Genomic DNA, 16557 nt, shown 5'->3' with positions numbered 1-16557 from the left:
TTACAGGGTTTCATCAGTCATTACACTTTAGATTAGACACAAATCTCATGGAAATGTAACAAAAAGTTAAGAAGTCATGGATTCTGTGTTATGAAAGTTATGAATGCATGGTCATGGAAGTTGATCAGAAACGGTAAGAAACACTGATGTGATGAATCATATGATGAAGTCTTATCTAGCCTTATTACTTGGTGAATAGTTTATTTTGCAAAAAGCAATACAGTAATAGACTCATGTTTATTCAAAAGAGCTTAATTAAATTCACACGTCTTTGGAAGGTACTCTGACTGTCCTGACCTCTAGAAACTCGGGATTTTCATTGGAGTAATGTAGTGCAATGTAGGCAAGTGCTACTACAATTAAACGCATATTATAGTTTTTATTATATATGTACTACCAAGCCTGGCTCGTTTATTGAAGCTAAATGGTGACACCTGCAGTCACAGTTAAGTAAAAAGGATGAAGCAGAATAGATAATGTTACTAAAAAAGAATTTGAAATACACTGTGACTTTGGGTTCTCAAAATTGAATAAACACAATAAACGCTAATATGTCTACGTATTTTATTGTCTTTTATTAAAGTATAATACTAAAAATACGCTTTATTACAGTGACAGAGACATTTTGTTTCAGAACATTGCAGCATACTCCGGAAGTACAGCACGCGCATGAGCGGAAGTTCACTCACTGTGATCATGTAATGTGCTAGAAAGTTCCCCGGATATTAAATGTAGTGCGGACGAAGGTCAGTAGCGCACAAACAGAGTAAGCTTCTGTACAGTAAGTCATATTTAAATTACAGAAACTTCAGCTAGTCCAGTATCTTTTCTGGAACTTGTAAATTAGTATAAAAGCAACATGCCGAGAGGAAGCCGAAGCAGAACTTCGAGGATGAGTCCTCCGAGGTGAGTGTTAATACAGAGAGAGAGAGAGTGTGTGATTATCACGAGTTACATGTGTGTGTGTGTGTGTGTGTGTCAGTCATCAACAAACATCTACTGTATATAATCATTGACATCTACAGCTTCACAAGCCCGACAGTCTCTTCGTTTTGAACATATGAGTTATCAGTAGTTATTATTGTGAATGTAGAAGGACAAATAGCCTACAGTTATGATTATTAATCTAGATGAACGAGATGACTTTGGTTAGTAACTATTTGTTTACACTATGAAATTTATGATGCGATCATAATCTATAATGTTTTAAGTTGTTCGCTGCTCAAAATGTTTATTTAGATGTTTAGTGTTTTGTGCAGAGATGCACTGATATTAACATCGGTGTTTTATAATTCCAGAATACTAAGTTTTATTAAATTCCTCATGTTTTAAAATATTAGCTTTAAGTGTTAGATGAGGACAACATTTATCTAAATGTAAAACATAGAGGAAATGAACAGGCAAAAGTAAATATTTATTAGTTGACGACTAATTAATGTTCAGTATCTACCGATAGCGATTACATTTTTTACTAAGATCTGTGATAACCTTTTATTTTACCAATATGTATTGCACATCCCTATTTGTTCCCTAATTGGTCAAAATCCCCTAGCAACCACCCAGTACCCCCTAGTAACCACCTAGCAACCATCCAGAACACTCTAGCAACCATCCAGTACTCCCTAGTAACCACCTAGCAACCATCCAGAACACTCTAGTAGCAACCATTCAGAACATCCTAGCAACTGCAGATCTATTTGATAGACAGCATGGCCTTTAAATCTTGCCTAAGCCTAAGCTTTTAAAACTACTTCAGTCTTTTAGCCAGGCTTTCTCACGCCAACAACAAAGTTTGTCTTGAATAATTTAACTAGATAAAAAAAGCTCATCATGTTTTTAGATATTACCATTGAGCATTAGGCTAGGGGAGGACAACATTTTTAGTAAATGTAAAAAAAGATAAATAAACAGGCACTATTAGGCTAAATATATTAAAAAGGAATTGTTAACGGCTAATAAATATCTATCGATAGCGATTGCGCTTTATATCGGTGAGAACTCATATGGTACCAGTATGTATATTGTGCATCCTTATTTGGTCCCTAATTGGTCGAACTGATTCAAAACTGAGTTTGAATGATTCAACAGTGAGCCTTTAAAAATAAGTTTCTAGCAAATTAGCAATCAATCACAAATGATGGGAAAGGCATGGATATTATTGCTAAAAAATTGTGAGAACCATGTTTAAAGGGATAGTTCACCCAAAGATGAGCATTCTGTCATCATTTACTCACCCTCATGCCGTTTTAAACCCCTATGAGTTTCTTTCATACATTTTGACCAAATGTTGGTAACAGTAGAGTAGGTAGAGTTTCAGTCCCATTGACTTACATTGTAAGGACAACAAAATACAATGGAAGTCAAAGGGAGCTCTGTGATTGCCAATATTCTTCAAAATATCTTCTTTTGCGTTCAGCAGAAGAAAGAAACACATTCAGGTTTGGAACGACTGAGGGCGAGTAAAGGACAGGGATGCACCGATATTAACATTTTGGCCAATACCGATAATTCTTTATATTTTGGCCGATAACCGATATATTTGCCGATAAATCTAAATCCAAATTTTTATATATCTTTGATTACAAGAGCAAAAGTCTCATCATTAAAAGCCACATCCCAAGCACACAATTATAATGTTCTCATTATAATTTGATGTAGCCGATATGACAGACTTGCGCTGCACATGTTGCACTGAACTATATTTTCCTTTTTTTAAGTTATTCCAATCATATTTCAAGCAATTCAAAACCATCATGACGAACAGTGTCTGAGCTGAAGGAAATAATCCATTATTTATCGGCTGCCTGTAATATATCGGGCAAATTTTCTTAACGGGCCGATAACGATGACATTAAAAATGAACAAATATCGTCCGATACCGATATGGTTGCCGATATATCGTGCATCCCTAGTAAATGATGACAGAATTTTCATTTTTGGGTGAACTATCCCTTTAATAAGCTCTTGTAGACTAAGCACTGCTGATAATAACTGCATGTTTTGACTGCAGTTACTCGTCCCCTCCACCGATGGCTCGCTCCGCTCCTCCGCGGTCGTACGCCCCGGCGCCCGCTGCCCCCCCGCCCTCAGCAGTGTCGGCTCCCGCCGCTGCCCCCCGTCAGCCGGGGATGTTCGCTCAGATGGCCACCACTGCAGCCGGCGTCGCGGTCGGCTCTGCGGTCGGACACACCATTGGTCACGCCATGACCGGAGGCTTCGGGGGAGGAGGGAACTCAGAGGCGGCCCGGCCTGACGTGACCTATCAGGTAAACACCAACCCAAACTTCCTGTTTGAGTAGTTCTGCTCGGGGAGAGCCCCCTCTGAAAAAGTAGTGGGCTTAGCATAGCTTTAAAAAGAGTGCTTGTTATGGATCATATTAGGGCTGTGAAATGATTAATTGCATCCAAAATAAAAGTTTGTGTTTACAATATATATATATATATATAATATGTATATATAATATGTGTGTGTACTGTGTATAATTATTTTGTATATATAAACACGTGCATGTAGATATTTAGGAAAATGTATTTATATATTATATTTATTATATATAATATAAATTATATATAAATATATATAAATGCAAATATTTCTTAAACATATACACAGTACACACACATATATTATGTAAACACAAACTTTTATTTTGGATGCGATTTATCACGATTAATCGTTTCACAGCCCTAGATAATATACTATACTAAAAAAAGAGTATATTATTGTGTAGAAATGCTTTAAAAGAATATTCTTACACTGTTACAGAAGATTTCTATTTTAAATAAATGCTGTTGTTTTGAACGGAGCCTGTAAATTCACAAAAATTAAACATATTTTGAAATATGTTCAAATAGAAAACAGTCATTTTAAATTGTAATAATATTTCACAATATTGCTGTTTTTACTGTGTTTTTGATCAAATAACTACAGCCTTGGTGAGCAGAAGAGACTTCTTTCAAAAACATTTTAAAAATCCCAAACTTTTGAACGGTAGTGTAAGTGCCGTTTTTTGGACTCCTAATTTCAATTAAATGAAAATGTATTTTGTTTAAATTTGTATTACATGCAAAATGTTGTGGGTTTTGCATCCACTTATAAGTAGGACTTAAGTATTTCTTTATTTCACAATTACTTCTATTGTCTTTGAAATAGTTCAAGTTTACTGCTGAATGTACTGGTAAACTAAAATATACTTTAATGTCATTTCAAATGAAACTTGTCATGTATTTAAATATATTTGTAATTACACATTTGTAAAGATGAAGTTGCAATTCAAAATATACATTAACTGTAAAAAATTTAATATCAAATAATAAGTATATTTCATGTGCTTTTGTATATTAGTCAAAATAAGTGTAGTTCTTTAAAGCATGACAAAAGATTATTAAAACAATGATTTAAAAGCATTTTAAAGGGAAACTTTAATTTTTTTTTTTTTTTTTTTTTTTTTACTTGCACTTTGAGTGTGTTAAATCATGAAAAGTGTACTCCGTGATGAAAGTCTGCTCAGTAACACTCAAGTAACACCGAAAATTTTGGATGCACTTGAAACCGAAAATGCTTTTTCCCTATTAAGTGTCCTTTTGTTTCATTTATATTATCTGAAAGTAGTTTTTTTAAATATGCTTTTAATATTTGAAGTACACTACAAGTGCACATCAATACAATTAAGCACACTTCTATTTCTAATATATGTTATTAGCTGTGAAATTGCTGTTGTATACTTTTAAATCCTTATACAGTTATTATGGATGACAAATGAATGTATTAAATGATATAAATCTCTTATGTCTGGTTGATCTGGCTAAATAATTGTAGTAATTCTGCTTTAAAACATCAGAATATTGAATGTAAGTGAATCCTAAGGGCTGTGTGTGTGTGTGTGTGTGTGTGTGTGTGTGTGTGTGTGTGTGTGTGTGTGTGTGTAGGAGGCTCAGCCGGTGTACCAGCAGCAGCCGTCAGTGTTTCAGCAGGAGCCGCAGAGTCAGAGTCCCTGCGCTTACGAGCTCAAGCAGTTCATCGACTGCGCTCAGAACCAGAGCGACCTCAAACTCTGTGAGGGCTTCAGCGAAGTGCTCAAACAGTGCAAGTTCTCCTACGGTATGTACTCTGAACTGGGTAGTGGCAGTGTTGGGGAAAGTTATGCATTTGCTTTACTTTCTAAAAAAAGTAACTAATTAGTTACTTTTTATGGAAAGTACTGTAATCCATACAAAAGATGTCTTAAAATCACGGGTCGTATTTGGTTAATTTTGAGCGTTTTGTGTGATTGTGGGAGGAGACTAGAGGATTCCTGCCGCTGTTTTGACTCCTTTACACATTTTATTAGCTCTTTGTGAGTTCTCAGCTCTCAGTCAAAATACCATCATATGTAGGTTACGCACATACAAACGCTCGCATGTAGCCCAACACACAGCATGGTTTTGGATGTTCGATAAGTTCCTCCACGAAATATATGTAATAAAAGCTTTTTTTATTTATTTATTATTAATTACTTTTAGGTTCTTGGTTATAAATAACTATGAATGCTAAGCAAAGCAGGACTAAATGTATCATTTTCTGTTTTGGTCCAGACCAAACGAACCAAAAGAACGAACCAAAACGAACCCGAACTACAAGTGTGAACACACCCTCAGTGACTGCCATGCAGAAGAGAATTTTAATTCAGTAGTTTAAAATATGTTAAAGCAAATAGATTAAACTGAAAAGTAACGTGCATTACATTTTTTTTTTTTTTCAAGAAACTCAAATATTAATGTGTACATTTATAAAGTAATGAATTACTTGTTACACCAAAAAGTAATCTGATTACATAAAGCACGTTGCTTCGAATGCGTTACCCTTGAATAACATTTTAGCATAACATTTGAAAAAGTTATAGAATTATCGACAGATATTAATTTATTATCACTGAATTTACTGAACAACATGTGCACTTCTCTGCTTGATCATAGCGCCGTCCAGGGCTCGAATTTCGGCGCGCATAATTCTAATCATTCCTTCAGGTCTCCCACTGCGGGAAATTCCCACAACCATTGATTCACTTTAGCATGTATGTTGTATTAGTAAATTAATCCACACAGATTATAAAATCAAATCAGTCTTTTTAAAACTATCTGCGAGACACTATTTATAGAGCACATATATAAAAAAGCCGCCTCAAAAACAGCTCGCCTGTAACAAAAGTTCTTTTTCATGGATTATATTTCTTTAACACGCAAAATTGTGTCAACATTTCGGTCTTGGTGAGTATCCTCTAAACACAGTCGGTTATGTCTTTAATAAGCATAAAATGCATGTGACAATATAATGAACACAGGATCCGTGCACTAGCTCTTTAAGTGAAGGCAGCCATAATGTGTCTGTCATTAACTTTGTTGTCAAAACAACAAAAGATAGCTTTAAGTTTAAAGAATCAAGATTAATAGCCTATGTATTTAATTAAATCAGGACTAAAATACTACCTAGTGTTATTTTCCAGTTGATTACTTTATTCAGTTTGTATTTCTGAATGCTAGTGTTTCTAGCAAAAAAACAAAAACGTTTCTCTTATTTCTCTTTATTTGTATCTTTATTCTATTGTATTTATTTGTGCTACTTTTTTCAATTTAATTAAAAATTTGAAATCAAGCTTCCTTGTGATGTGTAAAAACAATATTACCCCATTGCAAAAATGCAATGAGAGCAAATATTTAGGCGAGATAAATGTAGGCTAATGAAAAATTGTCAAAAAATCCCCCCAAGATTCACATACGGTTACCCCCCCCCATCTGTTGGGTCATTAAATAATAGAAATTAGTCAGAGTAGCGTCATATTTAGTTTCTGACAGGAATGATAATGAGGCTGTGAAGGACTAAACTTAGTACCGTCACCGTGTGTTCAATGGTGTTGAACAACATAACAGGTGTTCAGCTGACGAACTGTTGTCTGAAAAACTTTCAGAAGACAAAAACTCTACAAAGCAGTTTTGAAAGTTGTGAGTTGTGAAATTACACGTTTTTGGCGCATGCCAATGTAAAGACTGTAAATCTTTCCCTCATAGCCTTTTTTCATAAAATTCATGATGGCAACCTAACCTGACAGCAAGAGTTACACTGCCATGCATTCAACAGGAATCAGCAGCTCTCAGAAGCAACGTTGTTCACATTAATGACATTATTAATAGTTCTGACAACATTAATTATATTATGATTACAAAAATATATTAGAGTTTTCCCACTAATAATCTATTCCAGTCAAAAATGCTGAAAAATAGCTAAACTCATGACTAATACCTAAACCTAGTTTAACATGAATCATTGCAGTCTAGTGTGTTTGTAGCTTTTGTAATGAACTTGCCTACATTAAGTTGCTCCAACAACATTGCTTCTCCACATCTTTTTTCTTTTATCTTTAGTTTTCAGAGGCCACTGAAATGTTTATGGGTTGTATATTTCTAAAGTAATTATTTGTTTTTTCACCCCACAGGAATGTCATGATGTTTGGATTGGTGACATGAACTATTCCATAGCCGTTCATCTGCTTACTTCTGGATAAAGTTTTCTCTTAATGCAACTCAATTCAATATTAGCGCCTGCGTGAAAATGAAAAGCATCGTGGGAGAAATGCTGTGTAACATGATGCATGGTATTTATGTAATTGGTGTAGATAATTGCAGATTTCTGATTTCTTTGCGCGAGTTACTGTAGAAGAGATCACAATGTGTATTGAATGAGATTCTTTCTCAATATATGTTCTTATTGAAAATGTAAGATTCAAATTATGTGAATTGCAAATAAAAGGATCAGAAATATTTACATGTTTTTGGAAATTTATGGTGAAATGAATGCATGCTGGGTAATTTTCTTCCAAATTACTGTGAATCAACAGGAAAAGGATGCTGACATCACAGTAATTTACTGTGAATTTACATGATAAAAGTTTTCTTTAACCATAATGCCACTGTAAGAAATTATATTGTTTAGTAGTGGGATTGTTTTGAAGTCACCATACTGGTTATCAGTGTTCCATTAGCTTGGTATCTTGGAGCCATATGCTTAATTTGTGGGTGGGACATGTCCCCACCACGTTTTGCTAAGGTCGATATTGTCCCCACCACTTTTGAAACATAATGTACCAATACAAATAAATAAAACATCTCCAGTTAACTAGCAGAGCATTCATTTAGTTCGTTTGTTAAATAAGAGGCAATCTAGCACTGAAATGTGTTGCTTTTTAAATCAATTGATCAAAGTGCTCGTTGCCGCTGCGATCAGTGGCGCGGATACTGTGTTCTCTTGTGGCTCGCGCACAGTCTTCACTCGGACGCGCGCTTCAATCCGTTGTGGAGACTCTCTATTCGTTCTGGTGACACAAACGTGTCCCTGCCTGATATACAACCACTAATAAACATAATCGGTTTTGATGAGAAAAAAAAAAAACTACACGAGTGCGGATTAGAACCCAGAACCTCTGACACGCTTGGCAAAAGTTCTGCCACTGGACCATTTAAATTCCACTTAAAATTTGAAAATGTGAAAATTCTCAGCACTAACAACATAAGTTCATTAAATGACAAATTAAACCCAATGTACTATTTAAATCGATTGCTGGACATCGTAATGTTATTGTACATACATCTGATTTATGATTTAGCATTGTGTTAGCAACGATTTTTTTATTAAACATTTTTATTTATTCACATTAGTAAGCTACAGGACATTGTATTTATTTACATTAGTAGGCTACTGGAGTTAAATTTCCCCCATCCAAGACAGTCAATGCTACTTATGATATAACTCCTTTAAGGACTCCTCTAACTAATGTGCCTACCCCTCCAGTTGTTCCCAATATCTTGTCCTTCTGCGGGCGGCCCCCGATCCGGCTGGAGTTTCCTACTTTTGGCGAGTCCTGTGAGACTTCGAATATGCTCAACTTCATTGAACAGTGCGAGAACTATCTCGACATCAGGCCCTTCCCAGTGTGGAACTGGTCGGCACCCTTGAGCACGGTTCTGAAAGGACGTGCTCTGAGCTGGTGGAAGGCAGAGAGGTACAAGGTAACAGATTGGCAATCTTTCAAAGAGGCATTTATGGATGCATTTCTACCAGATGATTACCTCGCAGAAGTGGAAGATAAGCTGAGGTCTCTGGTTCAGCAGCCACGTCAACGCCTGAGAGATTTTGCCTGATTACCGGGCCCTCTGCCAGTCTGCCTTAAAGTGGAAGTCTGACATGACAGAGGAAGAGATGGTGAGCCGCATCCTCAACAACATCAACCCCAGGGTCGGGCTGCTTGAGAGGGATGGTGAAAACTGTGGAACAACTGGTGAAAGTGGGCTCTATGGTGGAGAAAGACTGGATGGGGGCGAGGGATTACTGGCAGAAGGTGGACAGTCAGAAAGCCAATAAAAGACCAAATGAATGTAATACCTCTAAAAATCTGGCAGGACTATCTATTGCACAACCGGTCCGCACCCTATAAGTTCCCTTCTGGTAGTTCCAGTAACGATAAAAGGGCATGAGGTGAAGGCTGTGCTGGATACAGGGAGCACGTACACCCTAATGCAGGGAAACCTGTGGAGACAGTTATGAGGTGAACCGAATTCTGACCATCCAGTTCCCCTTCAACGGTTCATTATGGCCGAGGGAAAGGTGCATCAAGCTTTCAACAAGAAAGCCGTCTGTTACAAATGGTATGAGAAGTTATGTGGAGTGGATACTTATATAATGAAGGATGCTCACCTGGCGTTTCCCTTGATAGCAGGCCTGGATTTCCTAAGAGCCGCGGAAGCCATCGTGGATGTAGGCCAAGGGAGATATGGGCTGAAAGTGGTTAAAGGATATATGTATCATCCCTTTCTAACAGCCACAATAAACCCAGGACTACGATTCCGGTAGGGGAAAGAGGACACACTACGGCAACAGTGAGTCTTTATTACGCCTTACCTTCAACATGGCATCCATCTCTCGTTTCTCCGATCGCTGAAGTTGCTCCCAGCTGGGAGTCCGACATTCAAACAGGAAAAGACTATTGTCAGAGAATGTCTAATAAGGCGAGAAGTTTCACTCTCAGTACACTTCCGGCTTCTGAACTGGTTGCAGTTCCACTCTGGTTCCATATGAGGGCGCTCACAGGACTAGTGCAGAATGATGGAGGTCTATGGCGCTATACCCATCAAAATCCACTTTTCTCAGGATATAATTTTTTGTCTAGTAATTTGAATGTTGTATTCGAAAGGAGATGCAAAAAAATTACACATCGCTGGGTGTTAGTGTCACTTATTTACTTTAAAAAGTCTTTTAAAGTGTCAATGACGTCATACACATCGTACGATCAGAGATATTGCTTTACGGCAATCCTTCAGTCACTTTGGTGCTTTCGCGCTCTGCACTTTCTTTTCTCTCGAGGCATCAACAACACAGCCGACACAGGTAAATACACGTGCTAGATGACTTTTTGTTTTGTTTGTTTCTGGTCTTCGGATGCCACGATGCCATCAAGCGGTATCTCTGGTCATAATCAGTCCTTCACTGACCAATCAGCGTTCATTAGCAGAATGCTAGCGTGTTATGGGCAACAACAACTCAACCTGTAAGAAATCGAAAGGACATAAGTACTCGTTCATTCAACTTTCGACCTATAACCCATGTTGAACTTGCAAAACCTACAATCAAATCTGAGATTTCTCAACGGCAATCGGGTGAAAGAGACAAATTTAGCCGTCTAGCCCCATAGACTCCCAAAATTCGGTACAATAGGACTTAATAGGGAGTGGGCAGGCTCTCCGTAGACGGGCTCTGCTATTGTGTTTTCCATAAAAGGAACCAGTATTCCAGTCTTCGAGAGAGCGTACTCTCATTCACAAATTTACCGGTGTGATTGATGATTATCCATTGACTGACTTGGAAGCACTGGGTCGCCGTTCCTTGGAGGAGTATTTCTGTGGGCTCGCTGCCAGGATTACTTTTATCGGAAGACTTAAGCCAGTTATCAACTTCATTGATCATGCTCACGGACTTGACAATGTTAACGGTGAGGCTGATCCTAACTTTGTATATACATTTGCTGGACTATAAGACTTTGCGGAAACGCTCATACACCCACACACGCATTCAATGCTGTTTGTAAATATCTATATGGTATTATTGTACATGTTCTTTTGTTTTCTTAATACACTGAGGTTGTTTGTTAATCTAATCGTGTTGCGCAATCCATTGTTGCTGACTTTTATGTGGACAAGGAAACAGGAACAGCGTTCCTATTTATTGTGTATACTCTGCTGTATAATACCGTCTGAGTGTTACAATACATTGACAAAAAGAGTTAAAATTTCACTTTTCCTTAAGAGGCTTTAAAATCATATTTTCAATAAATTTGGTATGTGTAATATTTTTTATAATAATGTTTAAATAAACAACTGCCGTTCCCAGGACTGCTGTCATGACATGAGGTTTTTAGTAAAACCTCAGTAAAAAGTAAGACAGTAAAAACCATGATTGCGTCCTATGTGGGACGATATCATCAGACGTGGGACCAGTGGTTACCGGAGCTAAGGTTCACCATCAATACAGCTCACCAAGAGACCACCGGTAGAGCTCCGGCTGAGTTAATGCTGGGCATTTTTTTGAAAATGACCTTTCATGTAGTGTGTAACATAGCTCTAAGTGAATGAAAACATCCTGCAAAGTTTTAAATCTAAAAGTGCACTATATATAAAGTTATTGTCTTTCAAAGGTATGAGTTGACTTTGAGTCAATAAAATGAATTGTTTTTCAAACGAGTCATAAGCCGTTTCGTTGTGACGTCAAGACGAAACATTAGCATATTGCCCGCCCACTTATTGCGCGCGCAGACACCAGGGAAAACTTGAGCCTCAAACCAACAGCTGATTCCTGTGGACACTGGATAGCATCATGTTGAGAAGATGTTGAAGGTAAAGCCAGTTTCTGTTCACTGCCCAAGGACGAGCATGTGAAGAATCAGTGGTTAAAATTGATCTATGATACCACAACTGTCAGGGAGTAGACCTGACCTCTGCAGAAGCATCCAATTGCACCAAGTCTGGCCTGACAGACAGAAGCGCGTGTCCAATGCCCGGTAAGGGAACCGCCCCTTACCAAATGTATAAAACACTTGCACGCGCTATCTTACCTCAGTTGTTATTCGCTTCTTGCGACCTCTTTGCTTCGCAGCTCTACGGTTTTCGCTGACTTCATCACAGTCAACAGGAGGAAATATCTGTTTCGATCAGCCTCCGCCAGGCGTGATTGTCAGACGGCTACGTTTAGTTGCGATTTATTTCTGGTTGCAAGCCACCCATGCTCGCTACCTGGATTTGCTCAGGCTGCCCGCCTGCTTTCTTAGCTTTCACCTCTCCCATGGATCACAAGCTCTCCGGTCCCGCTAACGCGCAGTCGCGTGCATGCCCTGCCGCCTGCGGTTCACTCATTGCCGCAAGGGATACCCATTCTTTTTGAGTGGTATGCATGGGATTGAAGTATGCGGAAGAAGCGCTTTCACTTCCTGAGAACTGCAGCCATTGCCTCGCTCTGCCTAGGAAGCTTCTTCGACGTAGACTTAAGGTTGCCACCCAAAACACGGACGAACAATACAACTCTGATGTTGGATTAGGTGAAAGCGTTGCAGCTCCGGGGACCTCCCGGAGCATGCCTGCTCTCAGTTGGGCTGACCAGTCTAACGAGGGCTTACTCGAGGAAATCCTTCCCGGTATTTCCTCACTCAACTCTGAGCCGCCCGGCTCAGGCAACGACGAGGACCCCGCTATACTTGATGGCTCGGACGACGAGGAAACCATCCCATCCACCCAAGCTCCCCCGGTTAGCGCCTCGGCAACACTGCCGCACGCGGCCCTTCTCGAGGTGTGTGAGCGAGCGGCCGCTTGTCTCGGCATTGAATGGCCGGCCCTCCAGAATGCCGCCGACCAAGAAAGGGATGTGTATGACGGCAAACTCCTAGGCCCCCCTCCCGGTCCTAGGAAGCAGCTCATGCCTGTCCTCCCCTAAGCGCTAAGCACATGCGTCACTATTGGAGAGACCCGCTAGATCTAAAGCACGGTTTGGCGGGACTGGAGGTTAAGGATATGGCATTGTGTGGCATGGGCGACCCTCCCACCATCGAGCCCTCGATTGCCAGACACCTTAACCCCTCGCAGGGAGGGTTACTGGCTCCTCCTAAGCCAGTCCTTCCTAATAAGATGGACCGCTTCTCAGCGTCTGTTTTCCAGGCCTCGTACAAGGCCTCAGCTCTCGTGGTACGGGCTCTAAATGTTTCCTCCCTCCTCTCTGCCTACCAGGCTGAGCTTTTGGAGGATATGAGTTCACATTTGGAGAAAGGCGTGTCATCGCCGACGCTGTGGAAGGAGATCGTTACCGTGAACAACCTGGTCCTTTGCAACGCCCGCCAGGCTGTTCAGGCCGGCGGACGTTCTATGGCCCTGTCTGTTGTGGGTGAACGCGCCCTCTGGCTCAATCTCTCTGGTCTGCCCGACAGCGAGAAAAGACGCATAGCAGGAGCCCCAGTGGAACCAGGCTAGGCTCTTTTTGGCCCTGCCGTTGCCCTTATGCAACAGCGGTGCGATGATAAGAGGAAGGAGGATGAGGCGTTTAAACTGTGCCTGCCTAGAAAGGCCACTCCACATCAGCCCCCCTCACAGCCCCCTCAGGCCCCGGCCAAGGGACGGCTGTACCATAACACCGCCAGACCCAAGGCTCGCACCAGGCCACCCAGCCAGCAGCCTAGCCAGCAGCCCAACCATCCTCCTAAGCCCTGGGGTAAGATGTCTTTCGCTGCAGCCGCAGCCAAAAAGCCCACTAACTCTACCCCGTCAGATGGGAAGAGGAAGCGGCCTACCTGATGTTCAGCTCCAGGGGCTTCTCTGTCCAGGTTTTTGGGCGACCAGCCCATTGGACACAAGTTTGAGTTTTTCCCCCTCTTCACCCAAGAATAGGAAGTTCTCAACTCGAGGGCCCCTTTTTCCTCGTTCGGGTGCCCAACCTCAGTTCAACATGGACCTGTCACAAGTTCAGGTGTGCTCCATAAAAAATTTCCCCTCCCAGCTTCCAGTTTTAAAACTGGGGGGAAATTCACTGTCAAAAAGTGCCCCACCACTGTTGAAAAGTGCCCAACCACGGTCATTTCACAGTTTGCACAAACCACCTCTCACACATTCAATAAAGGTTCAAACCCCTCTGTGTGTTTCAAAAAAAAAAAAAAAAAAAAAACACAGCAAAAATATCAAACACTGAGAGCGAAGGCTCTGCCGAGTGGCTGGTGTTTGTCAAAAATCCTACATGTCGTCCCTAAGTTGTCCACTAGATGGCGCCATTGTATCACAAATGAATGATCTGGTTGTGTTGCCAGCCCTAGGCAACTCTCCGGTAAGAGTGGCTTCTCTCACGGCACACGTGACAGCCGGGCAGTCTGTCGGCTCCAGAATGGGTGATTCGCACCATAATGAAGGGCTACAGACTTCAGTTTGCCAGAAAACCTCCACGTTTCAGCGGAGTTATCTTTTCTCACACAGAAGAAAGCTCCACTCACATTCTGAAAAACGAGATCTCTTCTCTTCTCGAGAAGGGGGCGGTGCAAGTGGTGCCTCCACATCAATGTCATCAGGGTTTTTACTCCCGTTATTTCCTGATTCCAAAGAAGGATGGTTCACTTCGTCCTATTCTGGATCTAAGAGTGTTGAACAAACATTTAAGGAAATACAATTTCAGAATGTTAACCCACAACGTTCTCTCTCGTGCAGTAAAACAGAACGATTGGTTTACATTGATCGATCTGAAAGATGCTTTTTTCCACATAAGCATTTATCCTCCACACAGGAAGTTTCTTCGTTTCGCCTTCCATGGCATATGTTACGAGTTCACAGTACTTCCGTTTGGTCTAGCACTCAGCCCAAGAGTGTTCTGTCTGTGTGTGGAGGCAGGGTTAGCGCCGCTGAGATTAGCGGTGCTCAAAATCCTGACTTACATAGACGATTGGCTGATTATAGCTGATTCGAGAGAGACTGTCATGCAAAACACTGCTCGTGTAATCACTCACATCACAGCACTCGGCTTCAAAGTGAACGTGAGCAAGAGCAATTTCACTCCCGCGCAGAGAGTAATTTTTCTGGGTCTGGAGCTGAATTCGGTCACAATGCGCGCGCGTCTCTCACAAGAGCGCGTTCTCTCCTTCAGAGAAGGAGCGAGAGTACATTATCGCGCATTTCTCAGGCTACAGGGACTTACGGCTGCGGGTATACATGTCCTGCCTTTGGGCCTTCTGAGAATGAGGGCTTTCATGAAGTGGATTTTATCTCTTCATCTCAGCCCTGTACACGATCTCTGCCGCTCTGTCACAGTGACCCGCTCATGCACAGTAGCGCTGCGCCACTGGAGGAACGCGGAGTTTTACGTGCATGGGACCCCTCTTGGGGCGATTATGCTGCGGAAAGTAGTAACGACAGACGCGTCCTTAACAGGATGGGGAGCCACGCAAGAGGGCAGAACAGTGAATGGTGTGTGGCCATGCACACTTCACTCAGCCCATATAAATTATTTAGAGCTCCTCACTGTGTGGAAAGATCTGAATCACTTTCTGCCCCGCTTGCAGGGGCATCATGTGCTGGTGCGTTGCGACAACACGACAGCTGTAGCATATATCAACCGCCAGGGGGGGATGCGCTCCTCCAAGCTGCATGCTCTCACTCACAGGCTGTTAGTATGGAGCAGGCGGCACTTTCTGTCATTACGGGCGACCCATGTCCCGGGCATACTGAACAGGGGCGCAGACCTCTTGTAAAGGGGAAACCCTCTCTACGGGGACTGGCGCCTCCACCCTCAGATAGTGGGTCTACTGTGGAGGAGGTTCGGCTAGGCAACCGTAGATCTCTTCGCCTCATGCGGAAACACCCATTGTCCTATGTTCTTCTCGCTACGGGACGAGGACGCCCCTCTCGGCGTGGACGCACTGGCCCATCCGTGGCCCAATGTGCTGCTCTACGCATTTCCTCCCCTTTGCCTCATAACGGCGTCTCTGGCCAGGGTGAGGGAACGGAGCTTGACCATGATTTTGATAGCTCCCAGGTGGCCCGGGGCACCGTGGCTCTCAGAGATTATCCCTCTGCTGTATGCCCAGCCGTGGCCCCTCCCACTTCGCACAGACCTTCTGTCCCAAGCGAATGGGGAAATCTACCACCCGCACCCAGACAGGGTGGCCCTCTGGGCCTGGCCCGTGAGAGGGCCAACTTAAACACATTGGGACTCCCCCCACGTGTTGTGGCCACCATTCAGTGTGCCAGAGCCTCGTCGACACAGTCCCTTTACGACTGTAAGTGGCGTGTGTTCGATGAATGGTGTGAAGGGCGACAGTTAATATCATATCAGTGCTCAATCACTGATATTTTATGCTTTTTGCAGGACCTTATGGATAAGGGAAGATCCTTTTCCACAATTAAGGTCTATTTAGCGGCTATCACTGCATGTCATGTGGGGTTCGATAGCGCTACGGTGGGGCAACATCCCCTTATTCGTAGATTTATGAAGGGCGCATGCCGCTCTCTTCCAGT

General features: G+C 41.7%; 1 protein-coding gene across 1 annotated transcript; it reads left to right on the top strand.

Annotated features, from left to right (window-relative positions):
* The first annotated feature begins 632 nt into the window (after nucleotides 1–632).
* chchd2 (coiled-coil-helix-coiled-coil-helix domain containing 2) lies at nucleotides 633–7794 on the top strand. The gene is made up of 4 exons (XM_079885903.1): nucleotides 633–906; nucleotides 3011–3266; nucleotides 4930–5101; nucleotides 7470–7794. Exons 1-4 carry the CDS (start codon nucleotides 860–862, stop codon nucleotides 7478–7480), a joined length of 486 nt encoding a protein of 161 aa, XP_079742029.1. The 5' UTR covers nucleotides 633–859; the 3' UTR covers nucleotides 7481–7794.
* Nucleotides 7795–16557: the final 8763 nt, after the last annotated feature.

The sequence above is a fragment of the Squalius cephalus genome, assembly GCF_949319135.1.
Source record: "Squalius cephalus genome assembly, chromosome: 11".
NCBI classification, from domain to species: Eukaryota; Metazoa; Chordata; class Actinopteri; order Cypriniformes; family Leuciscidae; genus Squalius; species Squalius cephalus.
Note: the sequence above shows the minus strand (reverse complement) of the source record. Positions and strands in the feature narration are given on the sequence as shown.